Source organism: Strongylocentrotus purpuratus, unplaced genomic scaffold (assembly GCF_000002235.5).
Source record: "Strongylocentrotus purpuratus isolate Spur 01 unplaced genomic scaffold, Spur_5.0 spur5_scaffold_11, whole genome shotgun sequence".
Taxonomy (NCBI): domain Eukaryota; kingdom Metazoa; phylum Echinodermata; class Echinoidea; order Camarodonta; family Strongylocentrotidae; genus Strongylocentrotus; species Strongylocentrotus purpuratus.
Window position 1 is genome coordinate 16,744,187 of NW_022145596.1, and position 27,269 is coordinate 16,771,455.

Consider the following 27,269-nt stretch of genomic DNA (forward strand, 5'->3'; position numbering starts at 1 on the left):
GAAGTGAAGAACATGAAGAGGAAGAGAAGGTAAAATAACAGGAGAAAAAGAAGAGAAAACTGTTAAATGCTTCCATAGTAATGAAATATGACCTTTAAGAATGATGAAACCACTGAAAGTGCAAGTGCGATTCAGCTTATCTTAGTACAAAAAATTCTTTTTAGAAGGCAGAGACAGTATCCTGCACAAAATTTACTTGAAGCATTAAGTATCTTGAATTTCTCATTTTCTTCCATGGGAATGGTTTCCACCATGGTACACCCCCCCCCCCCCCCCTAAAAAAAAAATCTTGGTCATTTTTTACTACCATTAAAGTGCTGCTACCACATTTTAATGATGTCCATGTTGCGTTCAGACTTTCAAGGATACCATAATATCCTGGGCGAAAAATGGCTGTCACTTTTAGAACTTATTTCAAATCATGTTAGCAAATGACAATCATAAAAAGGCCCAAAGAAAAATGTCTTGTTCACTACAGAAGCACACAAATACTGGGTGGAGAAGCTTGCTCTCTGTTTCCAAGTGTCACTAAGACATTAAAAAAAACTTCACATGATTACAAAGTAGTCCTCTCAAAACTATTGTTTCTTCACAGACATTGATTCAAATATAATATGAATATAAAATTGATTTACAATTCTTCATCAAAATCAGATCAAGGATCGAAATGACAAAGATGATCACAAAAATATAGTCAACAAAGGGATAAATCAATCCATAAGCCCAATAATTATGAGAATTATGAAAAAATACAAGAAATGCAGAAAAATTCAAAATACCACAGACATCAAGGATCGAAATGACAAAGATGATCACAAAAATATAGTCAACAAAGGGATAAATCAATCCATAAGCCCAATAATTATGAGAATTATGAAAAAAATACAAGAAATGCAGAAAAATTAAAAATACCACAGACATCCATGTATACGTGACATATTATGGGAGAAATAAAAGTCAAGAATACCGTACTCGAGATGGGGTTAAGGGTTGTTTTTATCGACTTCTAAATCGGATCCCTGGCAGGATCAGGTGTCTCTACAACACTCTCTTATCTGTGCAACCGATCAATTTTACTTTCAGTTGTATGAACTGTCATTCTATTTCTGAAGTTCAATTAGACTGAAATAGGCAGTTTCATCTTACAAACAAACGACTGAAATCTATTTCTGACTATGAATATGGGCGTTTTCTTGATTTTCTTTGCCTTCCATGCAGAGCTTTCGAAGAAGAAAAAAGTTTGAATTTGAGACACTGCTTGTGTCCGGGCAAAACTTGCCACCCGATTATTTATATGCTTGAAGAATTGTCTTCACTTTAAGGTAGATGAACCATATGACTTACTAAAATGTGGACAGTTCAAATAGAACGAACCCACTGAACTGGGACAAAGCTTACAAACTCCATGTCAAAGAAGAGTCTTAAAAAAGAGGAAAGAACAGCTATTGGTACACAACTTGGTTTGCTGAGAAGCACTGCAGCGGTTTAATCTTATATTACACCTCACTTCACTAATCTCTGCGCCTACTCTTCCGTGTTAATTGATCTATATGCATATCTCTTATTTTTACGTTTATTTGGCTACGTTTGTATTTATACTTCAAATTTCTTTAATCTCTGACGGACAAGTACAAAAATAACATGTGACTTTAAAAGTGGCAACTGGGTCCCCAGTATAACAAAGGCACACCGTTGAACACAAGTACCATTAGCTACATACAAATACAAGTACCGATATTTAAAAAGTACAAGCACTCCAGCAGGCATATAATCCTCTCGGCAATTACCCCCCCCCCCCCCCTTTTTTTTTTAAATATATTTTTACAAAGACTAGTGATGCACTTATTGCCTAGAAAAGTAAACGGTTTCAATTATAAAACCCTTTCTGAACAAAGAAAAGAAATAAAATCACACATTTTCTTAACAAGATACCGAGTCAATTATCTCCTGCGCGTGTAACATCCAAAATGGCGTCTGCTACATCTGCCTGGCGCTCATCACTTTAATCTAGCGCGCCTGTCGGTGGTCCTCCAATCTTCTGCGATTGATTTTTAAAACAAGCATCGCGGCAATCCACTTTCTGGGACGAACCTAACACCTGCCATTGTTTGGCTAAGTTTAAACCAGGTTTACCGCCGATTCCTCGGACCAAATCAAATTAATTTATTCGGCCCAGCAATACCAGAAATGGAGTCTTCTAATCTCGCGGACTACTGCCCGCGACTCATCCCGATTAAAGTCCCGCGATAGAGATGCGATCGTCACCGCGGGAGACTTGAACTTGAATAAACAATTTTGATCACGACGGGCGGCTTTGGAGTCAGATTGCAAATTTTTCTTCACCGTATCACAAACTTTCATTTTTCATCATTGCACTAAAAAGATTTCGTTATAAAGCCTTTTCTTTCGTTTCAGGAACGATGATTAATAACGTTGCTATAAAAGACATCATCTTTTTTCATTTAAGAATTTTTGTTTTTCGTAGTTACTCACCCATTTCTCTCAGACTGCAATAATATTGAACATTGTTTTCCATTCGATTGCTTCCTGTTTTCCACCCTTCCTAGTTTTCATTTAATCCAATTCAAAGCAGATTTGTAGAGTATGACAGGTGTAATGAGTCGACTCGAATTGTAAGGAAGTTCAACAATAGATCTTTATCCTCTTTTACTCGCTTGTCTTCAAAATCGTCTCGTCTGTAAAGGTTAAACGACTATAGTCAAACAAGTATTATTACAGAGGAAACAACGGTAACGCAAACCAGTTCCACACTCAGTCGCACGAATGAGCTTCAAATTTATGTTGTTTTTATCATGCAACTTTTTCGGCTCAACAGCTAGCCGTCCTTCACTTGATATGGTTTCAAAACTAACAAAATGCTGCGCCTTCGATGATAACAGCATGTTTATTTTTATTTTTGGTTGTTGTTGTTTTAATCATTGTCATTGAGGGGAAGTTCGGGTTATTTGGGAAATTCTGTCTGCCTTCCAGAACTTTAGTTTGGTATGCCAACGGGGAAAGGAAATCACTTAACTTGGCTAAGGTCGATGGCAGACAGACATTTTCATTATCATTGCCACATATCGCGAGAGATTTGGTTTCCGATCGAAGCACTTGCGTTGCCTTGCCGAGTTTTGCAATTTCGAATTGTGTGCAAGAAAATTGCCCTCACTTACATCTGTTTATTTTAACCCTAATTCTTGCACACTTAAAACTTAAGGTACATGTATATCATTATATATTCCTTCATCTCTCTTACAACCCATATACGTTGAAATACTAAAAGTAATTTTCCACTACGATGACAGTCCAAACTTCGCAAAAATTTAATGTTGCTCAGAAATGAATGGCGCAGTTGCCAAGCAACTTCCATCATGCTGTCAGTAAAATCACGATGTAGCCTTTTAAAACATGTTTGGCAGTGACCGTACTGATATAAAATCGGCTAAAATCTTCTCGAGATGAAGATTCATAATCCAAAAATTATAACAAAAGCAAAATCTGCACCTTTGGAGAAAGGTACAACAGAATGTTATGACCCTATAGCGTGTGGGCCTAATTATAAAGGTACCTCTTGCAGTGACCGCCCTGGCATCAGATATAGACCTGCATAGGCTATATTAATACTTCTCTAGATGAAGATTTATAATGCATAAACCATGAGGACAACAACATCTACATCTTTAAAACAGAACGTGAACTTAGGAGTCGGCTCCTGTGAGCGTGGACAGCAGCGATGATGCCTTTAACTTGCGCAGTTTTAATCTAATTTATTTTTGGGATGTCCGATGCGCGTTCCGATCATTCCAGCCTCTTCGAGTTGAAGTGATTAGTGAAAGTTTGCATGTCCTGTTCAAGGTCCGGTTTCGGTTCGGCCAGCCAAGCTCAATGGCGTACTCCAAAATTATTGGAGGATGACGGGGATGTTGAAAAGGGGACAGTGGGAGGGACAGTGGGAAAGACGATAGCGGATAGGAGGATAGGAGGGAAGGAGGGGGGGGGGGGGCTTCATAATCCTCATTTCGTAACGTGATCCTAATGTTTGCTTGTTTATTTACTTAGTTATTCATTCATTTATTAATTTATCGAAGTAGGTAAAGTAACCAAAATATTGAAGTTTCACGATCAAAATACTGCCTTTCCCCCTCCTTGAAACAACTAACACATATAAGCACCCAATATGATATTGTTAATATTATGACTTATAATAATTAATGTAGAGTGAAATTTTATCCTGCAATATCTCTACATTGAACTTCTTTCTCATGTCATCGTAAATGTAATCTAGAGTACGGGTGTTTTTTTGTAACATTTTGTAAAACTGTTTAATGTGCGTATATCTAGATGGAAGTGAAAGTCTGCAGCGGAAGATTGGAGGCAGACAGCCCAGACCCATTTCTTTTGAAAGGTAACCCGCAATCATAATTATATAGAGCGAATAAGGGAGGTTTCCCTTAGGACCCCATCGTAACTATTATTAATGGCAATTTTTTTTTTTTTTTTTAAATCGGTGTATCGGAAAAATCACCCCTATTTTATTTCGATGAATTGAGGGACACATTATTTAATCCGATTTTTAAATTCATAGCATATAGGTGTACACACCGAATTATGTATTAGATTGAATTAAGAAACAATAATATTGATACCAATATGCAATTTTAGCCAATCATTTCCATGACCAAACGGATGCAATGAATTTTAAGTAAAAGGGGTACAAATCATAACGCCAACTCATCATGCTGTAATGGGCGTTATTACAGCACACACATTACAGATGAGCAATCCATGACTTTGAGAGTGATTTTTTTTGGTATAAAGATGACTCGTGCCTTTAATTACTCTGTTTTCACCACAGTTATGAATATAATGAGAATCGGATGCAGCCCTGCCTTGATGTTGGTGCATCTGGTCTGGGCGGGTTCAATAGTCTGAATGTCATGAAATTCGTGCTTTGCCTACATCATAGCGACAAGAACTACGGGGTGTTGGCTTAGAATGAGGAGGAGAAGAAGAAGAAGAAGAAGAAGAAGAAGAAGAAGAAGAAGAAGAAGAAGAAGAAGAAGAAGAAGAAGAAGAAGAAGAAGAAGAAGAAGAAGAAGAAGAAGAAGTAGAAGAAGAAGAAGGAGAAGAAGAAGAGGAAGAAGAAGAAGAAGAAGAAGAAGAAGAAGGAAAAGAAGAAGAAGAAGAAGAAGAAGAAGAAGGAGAAGAAGAAGAGGAAGAAGAAGAAGAAGAAGAAGAAGAAGAAGAAGGAGAAGAAGAAGAGGAAGAAGAAGAAGAAGAAGAAGAAGAAGAAGAAGAAGGAAAAGAAGAAGTATGATAACACGAATAAAAAGAAATGAAATCTCTTCATACTCGAATGAGAAGATTTAAATTGGAAGGATCGGGGTGGGGGCGCCCATCATGTTGTTGGGGGGGGGGGTGAGAAAGAGAGGGGTGAAAGAGAGAGAGAGAGAGAGAGAGAGAGAGAGGGAGAGAGAGAGAGAGAGAGAGAGAGAGAGGGGGGCGGACGGACATAAGAACAACAAATCAAATCGGTATCAACTCTAGTCAAATAATTCGTAAAATTTTCGCCTGACGATCAGAACCTAAACGTTGATCGTTTGACGGAGGTATCAATTTACAGGGTAGTATGCATGATTTACAATGCCATGATTCATTAGAAATATATGACTCGATCGAATATCATGCGGAATGGGTGGCGTGCGTTCTTCAAAAAATTGTTCGTGTTCTGAAATCACCCCCACCTTTGTAACCCTTTAAGGTATATTTTAATTTCTAGTACAAAGGTATCTAGTGCTCCATTTTCGAACGTCTACGACGAAAAAGGCAGGTAAAAATGTCATACGTTTTGGGGGCTTGTCAGATATTTCTTTAATTTTGTTCCCCATCTAAAAAATTCAAGGATCCATCCCTGTCAGTATTTTTTTTTGGGGGGGGGGGGCTTCTCTGTCGTTTTGCCTTTTTTTTCTTGAGATAGCAGATGTACACCGATAAAATGGGGAGGAACAAAAAAAAAATCATCTCTGTAAATATCATGATGCAGAATATGTTTACTTTTTTTCTTTCTTCTTCTTTACGCCACTCCAAACTGGTCTCATTGCGATTAAAGAAGCTAAGATACTTAAAATAAGTAGGATATGTCACTGTTCAGTGAATCGACTTCCAGTAAAAAATATTTTAAAAAAAGAAAGAAAGAAAGAAAAGATATTCCCCTTCGCTTCACTAGAAATAACTTTGAAGCGGAATGAGGCTGAACTAAGCACTTTCATAATTGTGTGCGCTTTTCTCTTCTAAATAAAATTCCCTCAACAGACAACAATTACTTAGTAGTCGAAAGTGAAACCTAACCTGTTGTCATAGAAAAGTTAGGAGGATGCAGTGGACATCCCGTAGGTTTTCTGCGTACAACACAAAACCCAAGTTTCGTATTCTTTCATCAATATTCGTCTTCAAACACATTTGTTTTGAAAATCCTTGCAGAGTTGAGTGTTAAATGACGTTCTCTTTCACATCATTACACAACATATTATGTGATATTTTGCCATCAATTTTTAAAGCAACATTGGGGCTCCCAACACTTTAGAGGGGCTTTAACAAAAGGGAGTGTGGAACGGGTGTCGGACTTATTTTATACTGAGGGGCAAAAATCGCCAACACGCAAGACAAAAAAAAAGGCCTCAGAAATATATTTGCAAACAATAATAAGCAATTGACCGCTCAATCTACAGATTTTCAGGCAACACTGATTTTAAATACAGCATCATTGTGTAGGTGTGTCCCTTCCCCTTTGGCGTCTGCTACACGCCCCTGGGCAAATTCGCTATAGAAGATACAATGGCTATGTAGTCAAGTTGGTAGTAACACATATTAAATGAACTTGAACGCAGGAGCACGCACATTGTCATGTTAATGGGCCATCCTTGCTGGTGATTGACGACTGATTGCTACCTAATTACTCCACTCAACATTCTCAACCATGTCTGTCACGCTATGACTTTCCTCACCATCTACTTGCATTGTCTCTGGTTCACTGTATCGATGTCAAGTTATTCCCAGCCTTTTCATGAACTGAATGATCATGAAAGTAACTCAATAACATGTTATCATCATGCTCATGCAAGAAAGGCGTCAATTCGATGGGAGGGGAGGGGGAGGGGAATGAGGAGGGGGAGGCAAGGGGGAGGAGGAGGGGGAGGAGGAGGGGGAGGGGAGGAGGAGGGGAGGGGAGGAGGAGGGGGGAGGGGAGGCATGGGGCAGTTTCCATGTCACGTTCCTGCCAAACATTCTTTCTAAGTCACTTTATGTCTGATGTTCAGCCATTTCGGGACACTTCATGAACAATGAAGGTGACTAACAATGAAATTGATAGAAGAACTCGATAACAATATACACACATGTAAATAGGATCTCGATTCGAAGTGGAGGGGGGGGGGCGGCAGTAAGGAGTAGCCCCCGACAATTTCGACATAACTGTATATCCTACGGAGGCAGGAGCACAATATGCCAACTCTTAATATCTTGACCCCCTCCTCCGCCCATGTTTCGACTTACAATATTCAATGTACCTTTAAAACAATATGTGAAATGAGCCATGGCAATTATAATACGCCAAAATGATTTCGCAAAAGAAACAAATCCTGGAACACAATCATGTAATGTATTCTTCAGAACATTTAACAATAATAGGCCTACTAATGTTCTTCAAGTGCCAAAGTCAACATTAAAATTGCCTAATGGGTATCCAAAAAAAATCCCCAGGAAATTTCCCAACACCAGCAATATTTATTTAGCAACCAGATCAAAATCTATTTGAGGATATTACACCATTTAATGTGTCACAATTCTTTTCTGAAACTTAAACGGGTACTTACTTACACTCATCAAAATAGAACACAATGATTTCTCTAAACCTGTCATCATATTGAATCATGACAGTGGCGTACTCCGGGTTCAGGTATTGGGAGGACACAACCATTATATTTGGAGGGGGAGGGGAGGGGGAAGGGAGGGGGAGGGGAGGGGGCACTGGTCTAACTATACGAGGATAAATTGCGAATAAATTAAAGACAATCGAATAAGGATGGGGGGGTCCGATTGTCTTCTTTTAACTTTGCCCCTCCCTCTCTTTAGTTCTTTATCTTTCCAATTTCCATGTTTTCTTCCTATTTTCACCATTAATGGAGGGGGTGCAAGTACCCCTCTTATATTAGCTACGCCCCTGACTAATTACAAATAAAAACGCGTGCCCGAGTATACATAAAAACCTCCCCCAGACTGTAATTCTATCATGCATGTTATTCATATTTTGCTAATGACATAAGTTGTGCACTAATTGGCTTCATTAAAGTGTCATATCGCTGTAGGAAAACATCTTTAATTAAAGGGCAACTCCAGTCACTGGCGTACTGATGGGGGGGGGGGGGGGGCTTGGCAGTTGCCCCCAAATAAAATTAAAACGTGCTTTATTTCTAATTCGATTTTAGTGATTTATAAATGTTGCTGAAATGACTCGATTTTCCAGGGGTTTTCTCACTTTTTTGTAAACTATGCTTTTTCAAAAACTAATTATGATGCGGATTATTCTGCCCCAAAACAAAGTTAATGCTCATTACGCCACTGCTTTCAATCAACCATACAATGTAAGAGGTCATTTAAGCGTAAGAGTTTCTCCAGCATGTTTTACATAACTAAAAGGGGTCCATTGCACAATGGCCCTAATTTTATATCTGGAGTGCCCTCCCCCCCCCCCTACCCCCTCCAAAAAGAACGAAATCATAACAGGGTTCCCACGAATACACAGAACCTTAAATGGCAATTAAGAAGACGCTGGTATCATTTAACTCTCTACTCGGTATAGTAGAGTACAAATTAAACTTTTGAACTTGTTGAATGGGGGAGGAGTGGGCTGAGTCCCGTTATTAAATCCCCACAAAGAGGGCGTTAGTCCACATCAAATTACAACGTAACCTTTACCATAGTAGCTACATTATGCGGTGAATATTGTGGAAACATTGAATCAATTTAATGGCAGGACTATAGTATCGAGTCACGACCAGCACGGTGTCGTATTTCTTGTAACCTAATTCTTAGCAATTAATCTTCGAAGCATTACACATTCAACATGATCTAATGCGACCACACCCAAACGTTTAAATTAAGTTGTACTTCTCAAATTATCGACTCGGAAAACCTCACTTACTCGTCTTTATCATGTTCAAAGACGAATAATCACGGTGCATTATTTTTCGCAGGTGCATTATTTTTCGCAGGCGCACAGCATGTCATGATCATGATGTTCGAGGAATGATAGAGTTTGCTTAGCGATATTTTGCGGCCCTTTCGCGACTCCCTCGTCAGATTATGATATTAAGCTTCCGCTGCGTAAGTTACTAAAGAAGTTTCGTTATTGGAAATTTAAAGAAAAAAAAATATTTGTATAACTTTGAAATATACATTCTACATTTACCACAGTGGCACACCGCAAAAAAAATGTTAGAAAACACTGACTGACCGCAATGAAAGTAAAAGAGCTATATGGATTCGTATGTGGTTTCATTAAAAGCTTGCACATGAATTACGATAGCTTGCATGGATATTGCTCTTATTATAAAAGTAATCCTGCATGTGCATATACATGTACATACACAAAAACAACAAATACCTACGAATGTTCAATTATACAGGCCATTCTTCAATATCTGAAAATAGAGTCGTTTGTAATGTATCAGAAACTGGGAAGCATAATACTTTATGTTGTTATTCATGTCCTTTTTTCTTTCTTCGTCAAGCCAAAGTACTAAAATCTCGACGATATTCCGTGATAATCTTTTGAGCAGAAAGGAACTGGAGAGAAGCTCGGAGATTGGCGCGAGATTTCCTCCGTTTCCTTGGGAGGAGATTCCATAATCAATTTCCTTTCCCGTTTCATTCTGCTTTATCTTTAAAGGATACCATAAGGTCAATCCAGGTGAAGTCCTGCCTATACCTTCAGTTCTTGTAAAACAATTGATACATAAATGATTATGCACAAGAGTACTTAATCATATATTTATGGGCTTTTCTTTAACCAAAACAAAAATCTGGTATTTAATTATCTCGTTCAGCCAACACAATATGTAGAATAGAAACTATTCGAAATACGCGATTACTAAAGGTAAAAGAGAAGAAAAAAAGATACAACTAAGGTGACGCTACATGTAAAAGGGGGAATTGCTGCAAAATTAATAACCTACAAAGTATATAGTGTCCTGTTTATTGAAACACTTTTTCCAGTTAGCTATATTCGGATGCAGATTATATGGCACTTTTTATGGAAGGTGTGATTCTCTAATCTACAACCATTTTGAATAAGCCAGTTCACGGTTGCAGTCTGAGCATGAGCAGATAAAGGTCATTGCAGAACAAATTTTGAAATACACTGAGACGTTATACTGGATGCGTGCTCATGAAAGTTATGTGATCATTATTCATTCATGCACATTCAATGAACTCCATGATACACAGGTGGAAGTATTCTTTGAAAAGGGGAAACAAAGGTTATCTATATATCGCTGTCGGAGTGATTATTTCAAAATGTACAAAGTGGGACGTCTTCATGTTTTGAAGATCTGTGGATATTCGGGGTCATTGCAGTGATGTGCTAACCGTGAACTGGTCTATTCTACTGTGACGTCTAGGCATGTCTTCAATATTTACATCAGACGTACACGGGAATACACTGAGCCATAAAGCTATTCAACAACAATACATGTCCCAAACAAAGATGAGAATTACAATAATACCTCAAGAACTATTGCCACAATAGAGTATCTAAGATGTCTCTTCTCTTCAAAGCAGTGTACGAATTCCTTTCATTTCGGATTAGCGTTACAATAACAGGTGTATACTTTAATTCGCCCATTTGCCAAACAGAGCAAATCCCAGAAACTCCAGTCCTTTCGATTTAATGCAAAACGAAGGTGACTGGCATCGTTATAAGCGCTTCAATTTCTGTTTTCCCCATGGACTCTCCTCGGTAAATTGAAAGAGTTTAGGAGGCAAGGATTCTCCTCCAAACTCGCTTTATTTGTTGAAAAGGGACCACGCATTGAAATGGGCACAATAATGCTATTTGTGTTTGGAAATCGGTAGGGAACCGTGGGAAAATACAACGGGGCTCCCAAAACGGAGTTCTTCCCGTCTTCGGTGCAGTTTCTCTACATACGTTTCTAACGCGAAGGCTAGAACTGTACCTAATAGACAGTCTTCGGAGACGTCGTGTCACGGTATGTCGAAGATGAGGTCAAGCATTTCATGACAGTTTGAGTTCCCCTTCATTTTGGTCATCTTTCTCCTAATTACCATCGGGTAGTCCCTTTGGATTAAAGGTAGTAATGCGTTAAGGTATAGCGACAAAGGATATAAAAAGAGATGTCGCAGAATCAGCCACAATACACGCCTGTGATTATTAGCAAAGCGAGTTTAATTAAAGAACAGCTATTGATGATACGAGCATTCGATAGAATAATAAATTATGCATAGACAGATCAACAATGGGGGAAACTATGAAACATAGAATTGACATAGTCATTGTGTAAATGGTATCTATAGAGATCGTGCTCTTCGTGATTGATTGATCGATTGATTAATTGAATGAATATTGTATTATGAATACTGAACATGGCAGCCCGTAGACTAAATTACATTCTGTTTATTAAAAATATATAGAGGTTCATATCAATTTTTGAATAATTTATTTTTTCATAACGAGAAAACATTCAATACAGGACTATACGTTAATCAAGGTTATAATATTGTTTGTTTGTTTTACCCGATTGCTAAGAAAGCATGTGTATGATTGTAAGTAAACAAGTAAGTAAGTAAACAATCAGGGGATCGACGGCTTTAATTCTTCTCCGAGGTACGTGGTAATGAGGATTGGTGCCTTACCAAAAGGTTCTAGCGCATAGACTTGGGTTTCGAACCTAGGACCTCCACTTTCACGAGACCCTGACACTGATCAGTCGCGCCACCTTATTCCTAAACTACTACATCAGACCAATGCATCCGGACGTTGCATGGAAATTTCCCTACATGTACGTTTCGAACGCACCTTTTTCATTTTTTCGCATTTCTTTGGTATCCGAGATCACCTTTAAAAATAACTTAAAAACCCAGCGGAGAAGGGCCCTGTCCCTTCCCATTATCATATTCGCCGATAGGACGAGAACTTCCTCGAATCATTTTCGGTGAACTCTATGGTCTCTGGCATCTCTTTGTCAGTATTCTAAAGGAAACTTTACCCAGAGAGACGGACTGAAAATGATAAAGAGCTTGGAGTGCACAGCATGAAGAGGGGGTCGTTTCTTATCGGGGTAGATTATCTCCAGTCATATTCTATGGTACATGTCTTTGTCTGTGCATAAACTTTGAATTGGGCTCACAGACAGAAATTGTAGAGCTGGGTGAATAAACATAACTTTCGATACTTACATGTAAACTCGCCTATCCTGATAGAAAAACTAGCCTAAACCAAAATCTTAATTTGCACATATTTTTGGCGGGGGGAGGGGAAGGGGAAGGGGAAGGGGAAGGGGAAGGGGGGAGGGGAAGGGGGAAGGGGGAATAGAAGGGGGAATAGAAGGGAACACGGTAATTTGTAGCTACCGTCCAACATGGAATTCGAATAGCTTACATCAATTCATCGCATGATATATTTATAGAGAGGCACGCGAAGAAACACGATACGAAATAATGTTATGTTTGACCTCGTGGTTGTTATTGCCAAACAAAATAATAAAATAATAAACATGGGGCAGTGAAATCATTAATTTGATACACATGTTGACAGAATACTGAGTTGTAACGCCTGAAAGTCCGATTTCCCATATCGAGCATGTACTGCAGTCTCACTGTAAAAAGCATTCTAAATTCTATTTTGAAGGTTCAAATCCAAGCCGGCGCTATTATGCAAGGATATTAAAGGTAAAGACCAGTATTGGAAACGCCCCAATTTCAAAAAATGAAATGGAAGCTCTCATTACCAATCATGTGAAAGAATATGTTTTGACTAATACATGATGATAAAAAATTAGCCGGCAAACCGCCTACTAATTCATATATTTGGTAAATTTGTTTCTCTCATGGTCTGTGAGAGATATAGGGTAGTCCCATATACATCTTTCTGTGTATAGTGCTTGTAACTTTACGAAGAATGGGCCAAATTTCTTATCATTTTGATGATTCTAGAACCTTGCAGATGCTAGATGCTAGATGATCAACCTTTTCTGATCGATTCCACAATGTTTCTTTCACAATGCAATCGCATGACCATAACTGGTCTTTACCTTTAATCCACATTTGCCACTCTCCACCCAGGTGTTAATGGGTACCTGGTAATTGCTGGGGTATTTTGTAAGGCCCTCAGGGAGAACAGCATCGATGCTGATGGGGCTTCGTTGGATAATCAAAATTATCATCATTACGAACTCAATCATTACACTGAATATCTTGATACTACGTCGACTTGCGTGATGAATCAATTAAATATTCATCTGAGAGTGTGTCGGATCTACAAAGGCTGTTCTATTAAGACTTCCCGACTCCTGTGAAAAAGGTGTAACAGTTACAACGTCTGTTGGATACGCCTAATACGCTTCCCTAATAGCACTCATTAATATAAGTTACTGGGTTTTCCAAAGGTTCCCTGACTCAACCTAATTCATTAATTTGCATGTTATGCTGAAGACATCACCAACGCGCTTCACAACAACACATGACTCCGATAGCTACAGCTCGAGAGAAGATGCCACACAGTATTTGTTTGCACACATTGTAGGCCAGGGCATTTCCCTGAAATCATAACGTAAACTTGGAAACAAAACAAAGGGGGGGGGGGGGGGGAGGGGGTCCTATATGAAAGAACGGCAGTGAATTGCCGTGATAGTGATAAGATTAACAATATTTTTATATGATTGGCATCGACGTTTCTTGAATGATGGTTTAGACGGTATGGTTGAATGAATATTAAACCACATCGACACCAAGAAATAAGTGAGATGGAATATAAGTTATGACGAAGTAGAGTAGAAACAAAGTGAAAATCATTTTCCAACGAATGATACATGTATGATATCTATGAATTGGAGTGGACATAGAAATAAGAATGTTAGCATTGGTATCAAACCCCCTGATTGGGATAAAGTACCGCATGACAAATAGATAGACGTCATCCATCTGGTAAAACAATCTGAATCTATCTCCTTTTTTCTTTCCAAACAAATTACCAAACGAAACCTCAACAACATAAGATAATTAATGTGAATTCCCATGAATGGTAACATCAATGAACTCCTAAAGCCCCTTTCACACCGGGCAATGCGTAGAGAGTTGCGTAGTGATGCGTATCGACTACGCCGAGCCTACGCTGCCCTACGCTGGCCTACGTAACTATACGCTGAGGGACGCTGAGGGGTACGCAAGAGGACGCAAACATATAATCATGTTTAATTTTGTTGGCGTACTTTCGGTGTAGACACTAGAAGCAGAAAGTACGCATTGTTTACATTGTTTACGCAAGTCTACGCAACACCACGCAACTCTACGCAGTTCCGGTGTGAAAGAGGCTTAAGGTAACATCGTTGAGCAGGTTACTGCAGATCGCGACCTTTCGCTCGGGAGGGAAGCAGGATGGCATTGCATCCTGTACCTGCTTATAGAGGATCGCTGAGGGAAATTACCCCATGCTGCTTACAGGTATACCAACAAGACTCCATAGGGCGATGGACTCTTGGCTCCAGAGTCGTCACGTCAATCATTACAGAAATGTACAAGTAACATTCTAAAATGTGTGTGGAGTCGGACTAAATTTCCAAAGTTGAATTTCGTGAAAAATCAAAAATCCTTTATTGAGCTTGAAAGCATTACAGGATATTATTAATCCTATATTCAATGATTAACTCTACTTGTGAACAAGTTAAGATTAGGAAATTACTTTAAATAATGGAAGTGAAACAATAACAAAAAAGCTTTCAAAATATAGCATATGTAATGTTTTTGTAATTAGCGCTGGAAGTTGCTCCACCGACCTTTTTCTCCGGGCATTGTTTTGTAAAGATGTTATAGGATCAGGGTGACCATTAGGTTTCAGGTTGAGTTTAGGGTTACTTTCTGGTTACTGACAGGTCCAGAGTTGAAGTTAGGAATTCAACCAGTGTAAGAATTTTTACCTGGAGAGAATAGTCGCTGGAGCACTATTACAACTCGGTACGAATAAGATGGAATGACAACAAAATTCTAGGACTACAATCCCGTAGAAAGTTTTTAGAAAAGGTGAACAAAAATATGATCTACTATACCTGCGTCGTCGTCCTCATCTTCCACATGAGCTCCTACATCTAGATCCAAGGATCCTTCAGTTACGGCTCCTGCCTCCACTTCATTCTCTGGAACCCCTTCATCCACGAGCAGTTGTTGTTGCTCCTCTTCCACAGCTCCCAAACGTCCTTCAAACTCATCTTCAAACTCATCTTGCACAGCAGGCTCCTGCTGTAACGGCTCCGGTTCCTGCAGTAATGACTCCGGCTCCGGCTCCTGAAGTAAAGGTTCCGGCTCTGGCTGCAGGGGCTCCGTTTCTGGATTCTCCACCGAGAACTGTTCCTGTTCTCCCTCGCTCCCGCCAAGATCCAACTCAGCTCCGAGCGGGATGTAACGATCCGTGAGACGTTGGTGATCGGGTTCGTCAATGTCAAGATCTAGCGATCCTTCCGTAGCGATGTCAGCGTCGTTATCCAGGAAACCCTCACCAGCGTTGACATCTTCTGGAGGCTCTTCCGCCTCAGGGGCATCATAAACAAGAGGAGCAGGTTCCTCAACTTCTGGCTCGCCCTCATCCTCCTCCTCCTCCTCCTCCTCATGCAACTCGATATCAGGATCATTCTGAGTCGGAATATCACCTTCTTCTTCCGGTGGCGCTGACCAAATCGCTTCACTCAACCCGACATTCGAAGATCTGTTAAGATCGTTGAGCTGCGAATCGAACTCCGCTTCGAGGTCCATGTCCATTCCATTGCTGTAGTGTTCTTCACCGTCACCGTTGGAGATGGCAGGCTCAATCTCGTCCACGTCTTTCACCTTGTTAGCATTGACCTCCATCCCGAACTCGCCATCAAAGTCCATACTAACGGGATAGTCTCCCCCGTCCATGGTTCGTCTTCACGTGGGGCTAACGCGTCTCAGCTTATATCTAGAAAGGGAAGAGAGTATACAAAAAGAAGTCAAATTAGCTCAAACTGAAGGTCGACATCCGAACAATAAGGATGCACAGCGAACAAGGACATGAAGATGTTTTTAAGACAGTTTGTTTCCTTCACATGGCTTTACCCGGTCACATCCGAAAAGAAGTGACCGTGACGCACTGCGCACAGATATACTTTACTCTCTCAAGATTACCAAAGTTTCGACAATCTCAAGATCATGATCTTACCTTTATACCTTAGGTTTGAGTCATAAAAAGTATTTCCTGTATCGCATTTTTCTTAATTGGTATTTTAATGCTTCAGAATGCAAAGCATGGATGAAGAAAAAAATCCCAAGCAATTCAAAGTTATAAATTATAAATGTTGAAACAATGACTCAGGATTCAAGTAAGATTATATTGTTTTCTTTTCTTTTTTCTCTCATGCAAATCGAATTAAATTCAAGCTGTCAGTTACATGTCAAACAATAGAGGGTTTTCCCCTCAAATGTCACGAGCTTATAAATAATGCCGCTACGGATTGCCAAAGAAAATACAAGCATAAAACATTTCTACCGCCGACGCATTCACATTCTGACTCAGACGACATGAATTGATCGATCATTACCGAGTATCTTTCACCAATTTTGAGCTTGATTTCACATTTAGCAATGGCGTCTGCCTGGCCTAGATTACGGCATAAATATTTACACACACGACTTGAATCCAAACGTGCTCGCTGACAGGTTAAACTGAAACATCTATGATTCACTTCTCTCTGATTTAGACTAACGACACGCTTACATGGGCATAACTCAAGATCGTCTATTTTTAATTTATTCAATATCCTTTCGGGGATTCCATTCACACGAACAATACAAGGAAAATGGCTTGTAGAAATAAGAATAATGATGAAAGGGAGGATGTTGGAGGCCCGGCCCCCCCACTCAGGTTTCGAAATGACCGCATGCGTGTTGCCAAAATGTCCTTTTCGTAACAAAAGAAAAAGGTCGAGCCGTATTGACTTTACACACCGGACTTTTGCTGAAAAGGGGGGGATGCTGAAAAAGGCTCGTATACAAAAGAAAAAGGTCGAGCCGTATTGACTTTACACACCGGACTTTTGCTGAAAAGGGGGGGTCGGTTGGAACACGCATATGCGTACCCTAAATAACACTGAGTGGGGGGGGGGCCGGGGTTGGAGGTAGGGCTATAGAGTGGGAAAGAGTAACTCACATGACACCAAGTCAGAGGTTTTAAATAGGCAAGTTTAGGATGCAAAGAAGAAGTTTAGCAAATTAGGTAAACCTAAAACTTCTGTATAATGTTTCACGGTGACGCCTGCGTAGTTCCCGACGAGTATCGGTTTTCTCCTCCCGAAAACATGAGGGAATCTTGTTAAAATTAGACAACGCACGAAAGGAGTGCTAGATAAATTTGTAGGCTTAATTCAACAAATTTATATATTTTCCAAGGAGTTTTGGTATGAAACAAGATCATCTTGATGATTGATCATAGTGAATAATTGTTATGAATAAAGAGTACATTGATAGGTATAATGATTGCGGATGTAAGCCTAGTGATATCATTTGCAACAAAATTACTTTTACAAGTGATATTTCATTTCCTTTTGAAATCTGAGACACCAAATCATCTTTTATTATTCTAACTTGTTATCGTCATTTTCTCTTGTGACAGCAATTGAACACATTATGAATTTATGCCAGTGGTTTTCCCCAAAGTCCTGGATCATCTTGTCGGCCATATTTAATGACTAATGACTACATGTGTATTTGTTGTTATTTTTTGTATCATCTCTACCACCCCCCCCCCCCCCGCCAACAACTTTGTTTTCTTTTATAATCATAATAATACATGTACAAGGCACTTCACACTCTTCAGTTCTTTTCTCGTACCCTCCCATTCTTCTGTGTTATCATAATGAAATAAGAACCAATATCAAAATAATGTAACGCGTCCATGCTCCGAAACTCAAATACGAGCACTGCCTCGGGTTTCATCATCTTCTTGAATACACAATATATTCAAGGAAATTGTCAAAAACTATACTGTAAGTGCCGATTCTAAGGCGTAATTGGACTTGCAAGTATCAAATCATGAAATTGCAAGTGACACAAAATGTCGCTCCAAAGCCGTAAAATATCAGTCTTCGAACATGATCGCGTCTGAAGCCCGGCGCAGATTGGATTACATTATCATAAATACCAAATTTCATAAAATGCAGGGAGCATGAACGGTGGGTGACTCATCAACTAAAATCTTTTGTGATAGGATGTCGAGACATATGTAATGACAGGTAACAGATCCTCTCATAGATGTGCTTCATTTTCATGTCTCTCTCAACTGCACTTCTTGGGTAGCAGTTCCCTTATTACCTCAATTTATACATTAAGTGATACGAATGGCACTGGAAAGTGGAAACTATATTTCCTCCCTTTGCTTTTCATCATGTTCTTCCTACAATGATTATGAAATTTCAAATCATCTCGCTGCCGCATCACATTTGCTTCCTCTCCCCCGCACATCTGATCAAGTCTGGTTAGCCCTGATGCATAAGCAATTACTAATGAACTTGACGATGATAACGTTTCCTTCTGTGAGTTTATCTGTCATGTCTTGTCAGACGTGGGCTCTTTTTGTGTGAAGGGGGTGGGGGGGGGGGGGGGGGGGGAGGGGGAGGGGCATATTACGGATATTTGTTCAGTTTGTTTCCGTGCTGTTAGAGGAGATGTCAAGAATTGCTTGGACTTTTTAAAGACTGTATTTGAAAGTCATCGCAAAATGCAGAATCTGATTCCTCTCCGTAGATTTGACACATCACAAAAATATTCATAATTTGACACAGCTTCAAAATGTGTTTTTACCGAAGATGAGAATAAGTGCAATACGAGGTCAAAGCAATGTTAATCAACATTCATTGGTTATCTCTGTAAATTGTTCACATTTGAAACACAGCTGCTCAGACATTCTTTTTTTTTTGCTTCGAAAAGACGAGCCAGGAACACACATAATCACACTTTATTTCCTGATTACACCGACTCAAGCATTTATTTTTCTTGGCGTAGATAAATGGCACCTGGGAAACACATCTTCATGTCTTGGACCGTATCGCTCTCTTTCTCCCCCTCTCTCTCTCTCTCTACGTATACATTAGCCCTTCTCTCTCTCTCTCTCTTTCGAACTTATCTCCCTTTTTTTCTGATTATCTCCCTCTTTCTCAATCTATCTCTTTCTTTCTCTCTCTTTCTCTATTTCTGTCTCCCTCTCTCTTTATCTCTCCATCTGTCTCCCCTCTCTCTACACATCTCTGATTTTTATTCTTCCTTTCTCTCATCGTCTCTCTATCTCTAAACCTCTCTTACATCTTCTCCGTCTCTCTACCACTCTCCATCTGTCTCCCTTCTCGATTATGTGCACTATGATAATTCTTGATTAAAGAATAAACAGCTACCCCCAAGATCGACAAAGGCCATGTTCTCTGTATAGGTTCCTACAAATTGAAATGCGACAAAAACACAGGAACGGTAGACGGGCGACTACAGCCACAGACAGGTTTCGGAAGAGGGGGTGGGGGTAAAAGACCACCTCCCCCGTGAAGAATACTTCTATATATACATGTATACAGGAAGAAACAAAAAGATCATTTAGCGGTGCTAAGCATTGCAAAATTACTTGACCCCCCCCCCCCCCTCCCACAGAAGAGCATGAAGGGGATTTCCCATTCCTGAAATCATGTTTCCGGGAAACCGGATTTCCCCACCCCTCCCATTATTTGCCGTTGTCTGGAGAAACTAATTATCGGTCTTAATTTCTTATTTTATTGGTTAATACTTTCTCTTCTGAAAGCTCCTTCCAACAACTTAACGGATGGACCGGGATTATCATGATCTCACTTCTCGCGATGTCAAACTTTATTTCTATCTTTCTTTTCTTGCTCAATTCTGTTTGCAACCTTTCCCAACCCATCCCCAAGAAGAACGTAGGACTTTATTTCTATATTTCTTTTCTTGCTCAATTCTGTTTGCAACCTTTCCTGACCCATCCCCAAGAAGAACGTTAGGACTTGTGTTCCGGAAACAGGAAGGAACCTCGCCCAGTCGATCCTTACTAAACATCTATGACGTCCTGTCGTGTTCTATTATCATGGCTACAAGCACCACTCCATAAAACATAACTCATGAATGATCAACCTGACATAACTTCATAATTTATGTATAATCAATCAACCTGTAACAACTTCAAGATTTCAGACTCTTAGCCTATTATTACATTGCGAAATAATAATCCAGATATAGCATTAAAACAGTAAAACAATTTGATTCACGCGATAGTGACAATCTAAAGATATTTTTAATATTCTTTATCAGATTTCGTACCTAATAGTTCATTTTGTGGAATTAGTTGACTAGTAAATCTTCTCATTCGTTGACAGTCGTCCAGATGTAGCATTAAAACGCTTGAATTAGAATGAATAAAAGGTATTGTCTAAATATTTTTTTGTATGTATTTAAGTACTCGATGAGTGTGAAACAAATTTAACTTTACCGAACAAAATTCTACATTTACTATCTAGCAAATCGAAACGGCTAAGTGTTCTTTTCATATCTTCAACCACTCGAATTCCCTTCATTACATTCAACCACTCATAAATTTTACACGAGATTGTTTTGTATCAACCCACAAGTTTCCTTAAGAACCAAGTGTTATTTTCATAAATACATAATACAAAGACAACGGAGGAAAAGCAGGAAATAAATCGACTGCAAAACCGTGATAACGAAATGGCGTATCGGCGACATTAAAAACAAACGAATGTTATTTCCGTATCAAAGTTGAAGATACTTGTGGTTTATGAAGTATCTTGAATATATTATATCAGCTAATCTGGCCTTCCCAATCATTCCTAAATAGAACTTGTAATGAGCTGAAAGCTTATCATTATTTTAAGACACTATCACTTTAAACACGGATCATGTTTTGTTTTTAGTTACAGTCTCCTTGCCATTCCAGGAAGCATTGGCGTAGCGTAGGCCCAGGTTTTTTTTCGGGGGGGGGGGGTGCTGGATGAAAATAATGTGATTCACAAAGGCTAAACCGATTGGGGGCAGGGTACGGAAATGGGTCTTATAATTTCACGTTAATAGTTCGTGTCCGTCGTTATATATATATATATATATAATATATAATATATATATATATATATATATATATATATTTTTTATTTTTTTTTGGGGGGGGGGGCTGCACCGGTCCCTCATGCCCCTGTAGCTACGCCACTGCCAGGAAGAAGCAAGCCAGACTGAGAGACCAAGATAACATGCATAGCTTCACAGGGTGTGTGCATCAAGGAACAAGACAAACCTCAATGTATCAACATATTTTCAAACTTCACCTGTACCTATCCAAGATGTCAGAACTCCTTGGCCCCACTAGATTCTTATATACAGAATGACGAGCAAAGATGATTACGATGAAGGATTTACTACCGAAACCCCGCCCTTCCCCGATAAATCCGGTTTCAAGAACGTTTCTACTTACAAGCACAATGGATGAGGCAATAATAAGGCACAACAATGTATATGAATCAAAAGGTCATATCATCCCAAATAATACAGTAGCGACGAGAACGACAATCATAATAGTGCAGACAACCTCGACAAAGGTCATTCAGTATCAACTTTATAAAGATTTACCAAGAATAGCAAACTATGCCAAACAACAACTGAACACAATCATAACTAGTTTCTTCCAAGAAGTCTATTAACTATCTTTAACATATTGCGGAAGACATTATGGCATAGGCATTGAAACAATATGCAAAAACATAATTCTAATTTCTTTGTATTATTTCAACAATAAATACTCTCATTTGAAATTATTGAAGGAGAAGATGAAGAAGAAGAAGCAGAGGAAGAAGAAGAAGAAGAAGAAGTCTTTCATGCTCACTTTACTCCATTTCAACTTGGAACAGGTATAACCATGGTAACGGCAATAAGATAAGACTATATAAATGGTATTATAGTAACGTGGATCTCTTTCACAGGCTATCAGTTGCACTCCCAGGTCAGTCAAAGTTGTAAAGGCGGGAAACAAAGAAATGCGATCACACTCCTAAAAATTGTCACTGTCGTCTGCATCCCCAAAACACGTCAGGGTCACGGTCTCCCAGCGACCCCATGACCCCGGTCACGTGGTTCTCATGAAACGAGGCATTCCTTCTGTACTAGGACCAAGAGATGATACCCAATAACCTGTCATCTTGCAATGAATGTCATAATATCAGGAATATGTCCCGGGTGAATTATGGTGAAACTTGAGAGTTGTCGTGGTAGGAGGATCGGAACACTTAGCCTTTGTTTAGCACTTTAGCCTCTGTTTGTATGAGTACAATGCTCACGATGTTGCTGAGAAAGAGACTACTCTCTGCGGACACCGGTATTATTTATTTGTTTTCTTCTTCAATTTATTGTTGCAAGCGACCATTACGTGACTTATCTTTCCCTTATCTTCTGACTTTTGAAATTTCAATTTTTTCTTTCTACGTCTTGAAATTAAAACTACTCTAAAACAGCCACGTGATCTAATTGTCGTGGTTAGCAAGTGTTTGATTTGATAATGAAAACACGTAATAGAACAGGCGTGCTGCTCTATAAAAAAAAACGGCTGGCACTAAATACGTACCAGTCAAATAATGTTTTAGAGTGTGGGGCTGACGGAAAACGAATGACGTAACACGATCGCGATTTTTTTCGAAAAAGCAACTCAAATGCACATTTAGTACCCTAATGTTTCTAAACGTTTTTTTTATAATTGTTCAAGGCTTTTAGGGATAGCGGTTTGTTAATTGAAGAGGCAATCCTGGTTAAATAAACTGTAAATACAAATGATGTACATGTAAATAAATAACTATTGTACACACCCCCCCCCCCCCCACTCAAGAACTCTTGCTCTCAACATACAGGTAATAATTAATATCACAGTTTCTGCTTCTAAGCCGTTTAATTAAGGCGTGAGCACGATCAGAGATCAAAGGATGAGGCACCTAGGCCCCGGATGGGATGGACAGGCGTTTGAACTGATGCATCTCCTAATCATCATCATCATCGTTGTCCGCTCCTGGAATGCCCATCAATGTGAACTCGGATCAAACAGAAATGACTTGTGACTGTCCGGTATTCTGTGTCCTGTGTATCTGTCACAGGAGTCAGTCATTCCAATGCAGAACGTCCTCATTGTCAAAGTTTTTTCATCGGTCACAACAAGAAATATTTACAGACTTCATGCGCAAACGCATACTAGGGGCATTTACATTTCCCTGTTCCAATGTTACCCCCTCCCCTCTCACACCAAAGAGATCAAAACCAAACCCGACAACTGACAAAACAAATAATTTACATTACCTCCAAGGACCAATGTCAAACTTAACGGTCGATTTGCGGTCAATTCGGTTGTCTGACTAGGCATGAGGCTTCTGGAATGAACACAACAACGATCTGTCATGACAAACATGATTTATAGAGCAGTGTGGACGATGCTTGCCTGGTTTTAGTATGAGAGGAAGAGTTGGGATGCCATCGCTATGAGTTTCACAGATCTCCGTTATCAAATTATCGGATATCGACACCGGAATCCAATGGCAAGACAATATTCCACTCTTCAAGACAGTACACGAGGATCCAAGACATGCATGAACTGAAAAACTTCTTAACTTTCCCTGGGTTGTGGTATAAAGCTTTCACACGGTTTTCAACGTCTACTATTCTGAAGTGAACCAGGGTATAGTGGGAAATAGTGATGTTTTACTTTTAGACATCCTCACTGTGTTGACTTGGAGCGTACACTGTGGCTAAGCTGGCAATGCTACTTTTATCTAAAATATAATTATCATTATGCAATTAACAATTGCAACACGAAAAATAGTAATACACCATGTGGAATATCATTGCTGAAATACAGGGACAATTCTTTCTAATGTTCTCTTAATCTTTCCTTTCTAAATAATGTCAGAAAAAGTTTTCTAGCAAAAATGTAATTTGTTACGACATCCCCCTCCCCAATCGAAATTTTCTAGCAGCGCCCTTGACAAACAGGCAAAAAACAATCAGGCACAGCAATTTTTGAAACAATAGAAATATGAGAGCAACACAAATAGCTAAGAATTTATAGTAAGAAATGCAGGCATCATTTCGGGTTAACGAGAATTCTTCAAAAACTACCCTAATAAATCGGTCATAATTCACTCCTGACCCACACCTTGATGGAAAGACAATGGAAATGCTGGTAGAGATTAATATGATATGTTCTGAATCCCTATCCCATGTGTGGGAGGGGGGGGGGGGAGAATCATCGAATTAGAAAGCTCACAGGAGGTGATGATGAATTAAAGGTTTGTAGTACGAGTCATCAGTCACCTCTTGTCTATGTACTTTATTCTCGTTTCGAGCAGGGAGACATTTCTCCCCGTTTTAAACATCTGCTCAAATGCTATACTGGAAAAATCGATGGACTATACGGGAGTATACGGGAGGGGGAAGGAGGGAGGGGGGAGGGGAGGAAGAAAATGAATTCGTGAGAAAAAAAAATGTCTGAACATACAGTCAAATGAAAAGAGTAATATTAGGGACTTGGGTTGAGATTGGGGACATCAGAAATAGTGTAAAGGTATCATTCACGTCTCGATGTAATTTGAAGGAACTTCAAGGAAGCATGTGAAAGAGTTACTATACACATTTATGTACATTAAACATAAATAAAGAAAGAGGGGGTGCAGGGTGCTGGGGCCGAGACCATGAGAGAGAGAGAGAGAATCTTTGTTGGGGGATGGGGGGGGGGGGGGGGGGGTCGCGAGAAAAAAAAGTTGCTTAGAGATGCCATCAATTTTATAGCTCATGTTAAAGCTATAAAAATGTATACGTGCCAAACGAATGTACAAGAAGGAAAAGATGGGTCGCCGGGGTCTCTCTAGTCGGGAGTACAATGCAATTCTTGTTCTGTTTGGGGATTCTCATAATAGATCCTACAAGTCATGACCAACCCATTCTACAGCTCCTCGTGACTTAACAAGAACTCAAGATTCGAATGAGATAGTGAAGTATAACATGGAGCAAGGAGTTACTACACTTGCATGGAGGTAGGTCGGCAGGACCTGAACTTGAAGGGCGTCTTGTACAATTGACGGAAACACAACCAACTCTTAAGGGAAGATCAAGTTCGCCCTTCAAAGATTTCCTCCACCACCCACGTGACCAGAAATGACATCTTCATGGCTTGCTGACAATACCACGGACACAGAGTCCACAGAGGGCATGTCTTAAAAGTTCGTTACAGGGTAATATAAAAATGATCATAAAAAATACAATTCTTCTGTTCTGGAGTAAAAGCAAAGCGAATAGCACGACCCATGAATGGAGACAGAAAGGTACGAATGTGGTTCTTTCGAACTTTTCATTATAATGAATATCGCGATTTAAACCTGTCAATGAGTACGGACTTCGCTATTTCGAACCTACAGTTGTAGCAATTAGTACAAAACATCGCCACTTCGAATCTTTCAAAAGAAGCAAAATGTACGAAACATTTCTTTTCTTTGACATACGGAAAGATGTGGGGCATTTCCAATGTTGCGTTATTTCAAACTATATACATCCATCCACCATCCACCCTGATAAAGTAAGTTCATAGTAGGTTCAAAGTAATATTTTGAATATTTTGGAAAACACATTCTTGAAGAGGAAACAGGAGTGCGTCAGTGATGAAGGCAAAGTTGTACATGACTGTATAGCAAGTGTGCAATGTGCAGGAAAGACCCAATTTTGTATTTTTCATTTATCTCACTGAACCTTGTGCAATGGCCCCTTACATTTCCCAATATCCGTGGCTCATTTCACAAATCTAAGTTTAAACAGTAACGCCTATATGCTTATCTTTTAACTTGCAAAGCAGATTTCAGTCCCCTGCATGGGATTTCCTTGAAAATGTAAAAGAGCAAAAAACTCATAATTTCTCCCATATATTGGAATCCCTCGAGTCCATTTTCGTCAAGTCGCGATTGACCTTTCCACGCATTTCATATTCAAGAGGGTTATGAACCCTCAACCCTCACATAAACATGATAGGGTGGGGCATCTCGAGGTCAACGTAGGTACTGCTAGGCATGACGTGGACTCTAAATCCTAGTTGTCTTCTGTTCCACGCCTTTCATAAATATTCAAGAGGGTTTTGAACCCTCAACCCTTAATGATAAAGGTCATCAAAGGTCAACCCAAGTCATTGAAGGTACAGCAAGACATGAAGATGCACCCATGGACTCTTGATTTCTAGTTGTCTATAATACTGTACGGCCCTGCTCTTTATTCATCTTAATTCAAATGGATATTATTTTATGTCCATGGTCCTCGACTCCTCGTTCTATCATTACATGTTATCTATTCTCTTTGGGCCTTGACTTCTTATTCGTCGATTGTATGGTTCAACAAGGGAGCAGCACTAAAGTTGCCCTGTACAACCCATGACCCCATGTCCATTCTGTTCAGCTTTAAAGACAGTCCTATAAAAGGTGGCCTACAGTAGGTAAAGACTTTTTACCCAAAGTGTTAATCAAATTGGTGAAATATATGTTTAAGAATCACTTTATATAAATGAAGCTGCGACCACAGCAATGGAAAGTTATGATAACAAGATCACAGAATATCTCTCAGTTTGTCATATTCACATGCCCATAAACTACCGGAGAAAACAAACTTTTGCAAATAAGTCGACTTGTACAACAAATCATTAACAAACTGCAAGCGACGTCAGAGATGCAGATTCGGATGAGAAAGCGTGGTCGAATTAATAGACGGGGTCATTCGGGGTCAACTCGTCTGGAGACGAACACAGCTGGTTAACATTCACAAGAGATGGTCCACTAAGGTCAAACACAAGATCAAGGGGGTCAGACTACACCGGGAACGTCCCATTCATTTCCAGAATATAATTCATCAGACAGTTGATTTCCTTTTGCCTACGTTGCGCCATTTAAAAACAACACGCA

The 27,269-nt window shown here is 39.5% G+C and overlaps 1 protein-coding gene across 2 annotated transcripts in view; it reads right to left on the reverse strand.

The window, feature by feature from the left end:
• LOC100889790 (sodium- and chloride-dependent glycine transporter 1) overlaps window positions 1-27,269 on the reverse strand; it is a 60,333-nt gene that overhangs the window by 18,202 nt on the left and 14,862 nt on the right. For both annotated transcript variants that reach the window (XM_011670127.2, XM_011670131.2), the window contains exon 2: window positions 15,339-16,225. In XM_011670127.2, the coding sequence (XP_011668429.2) occupies window positions 15,339-16,185 (847 nt within the window). In that variant the 5' untranslated portion in view covers window positions 16,186-16,225. The remainder of the gene's footprint in view (window positions 1-15,338; window positions 16,226-27,269) is intronic.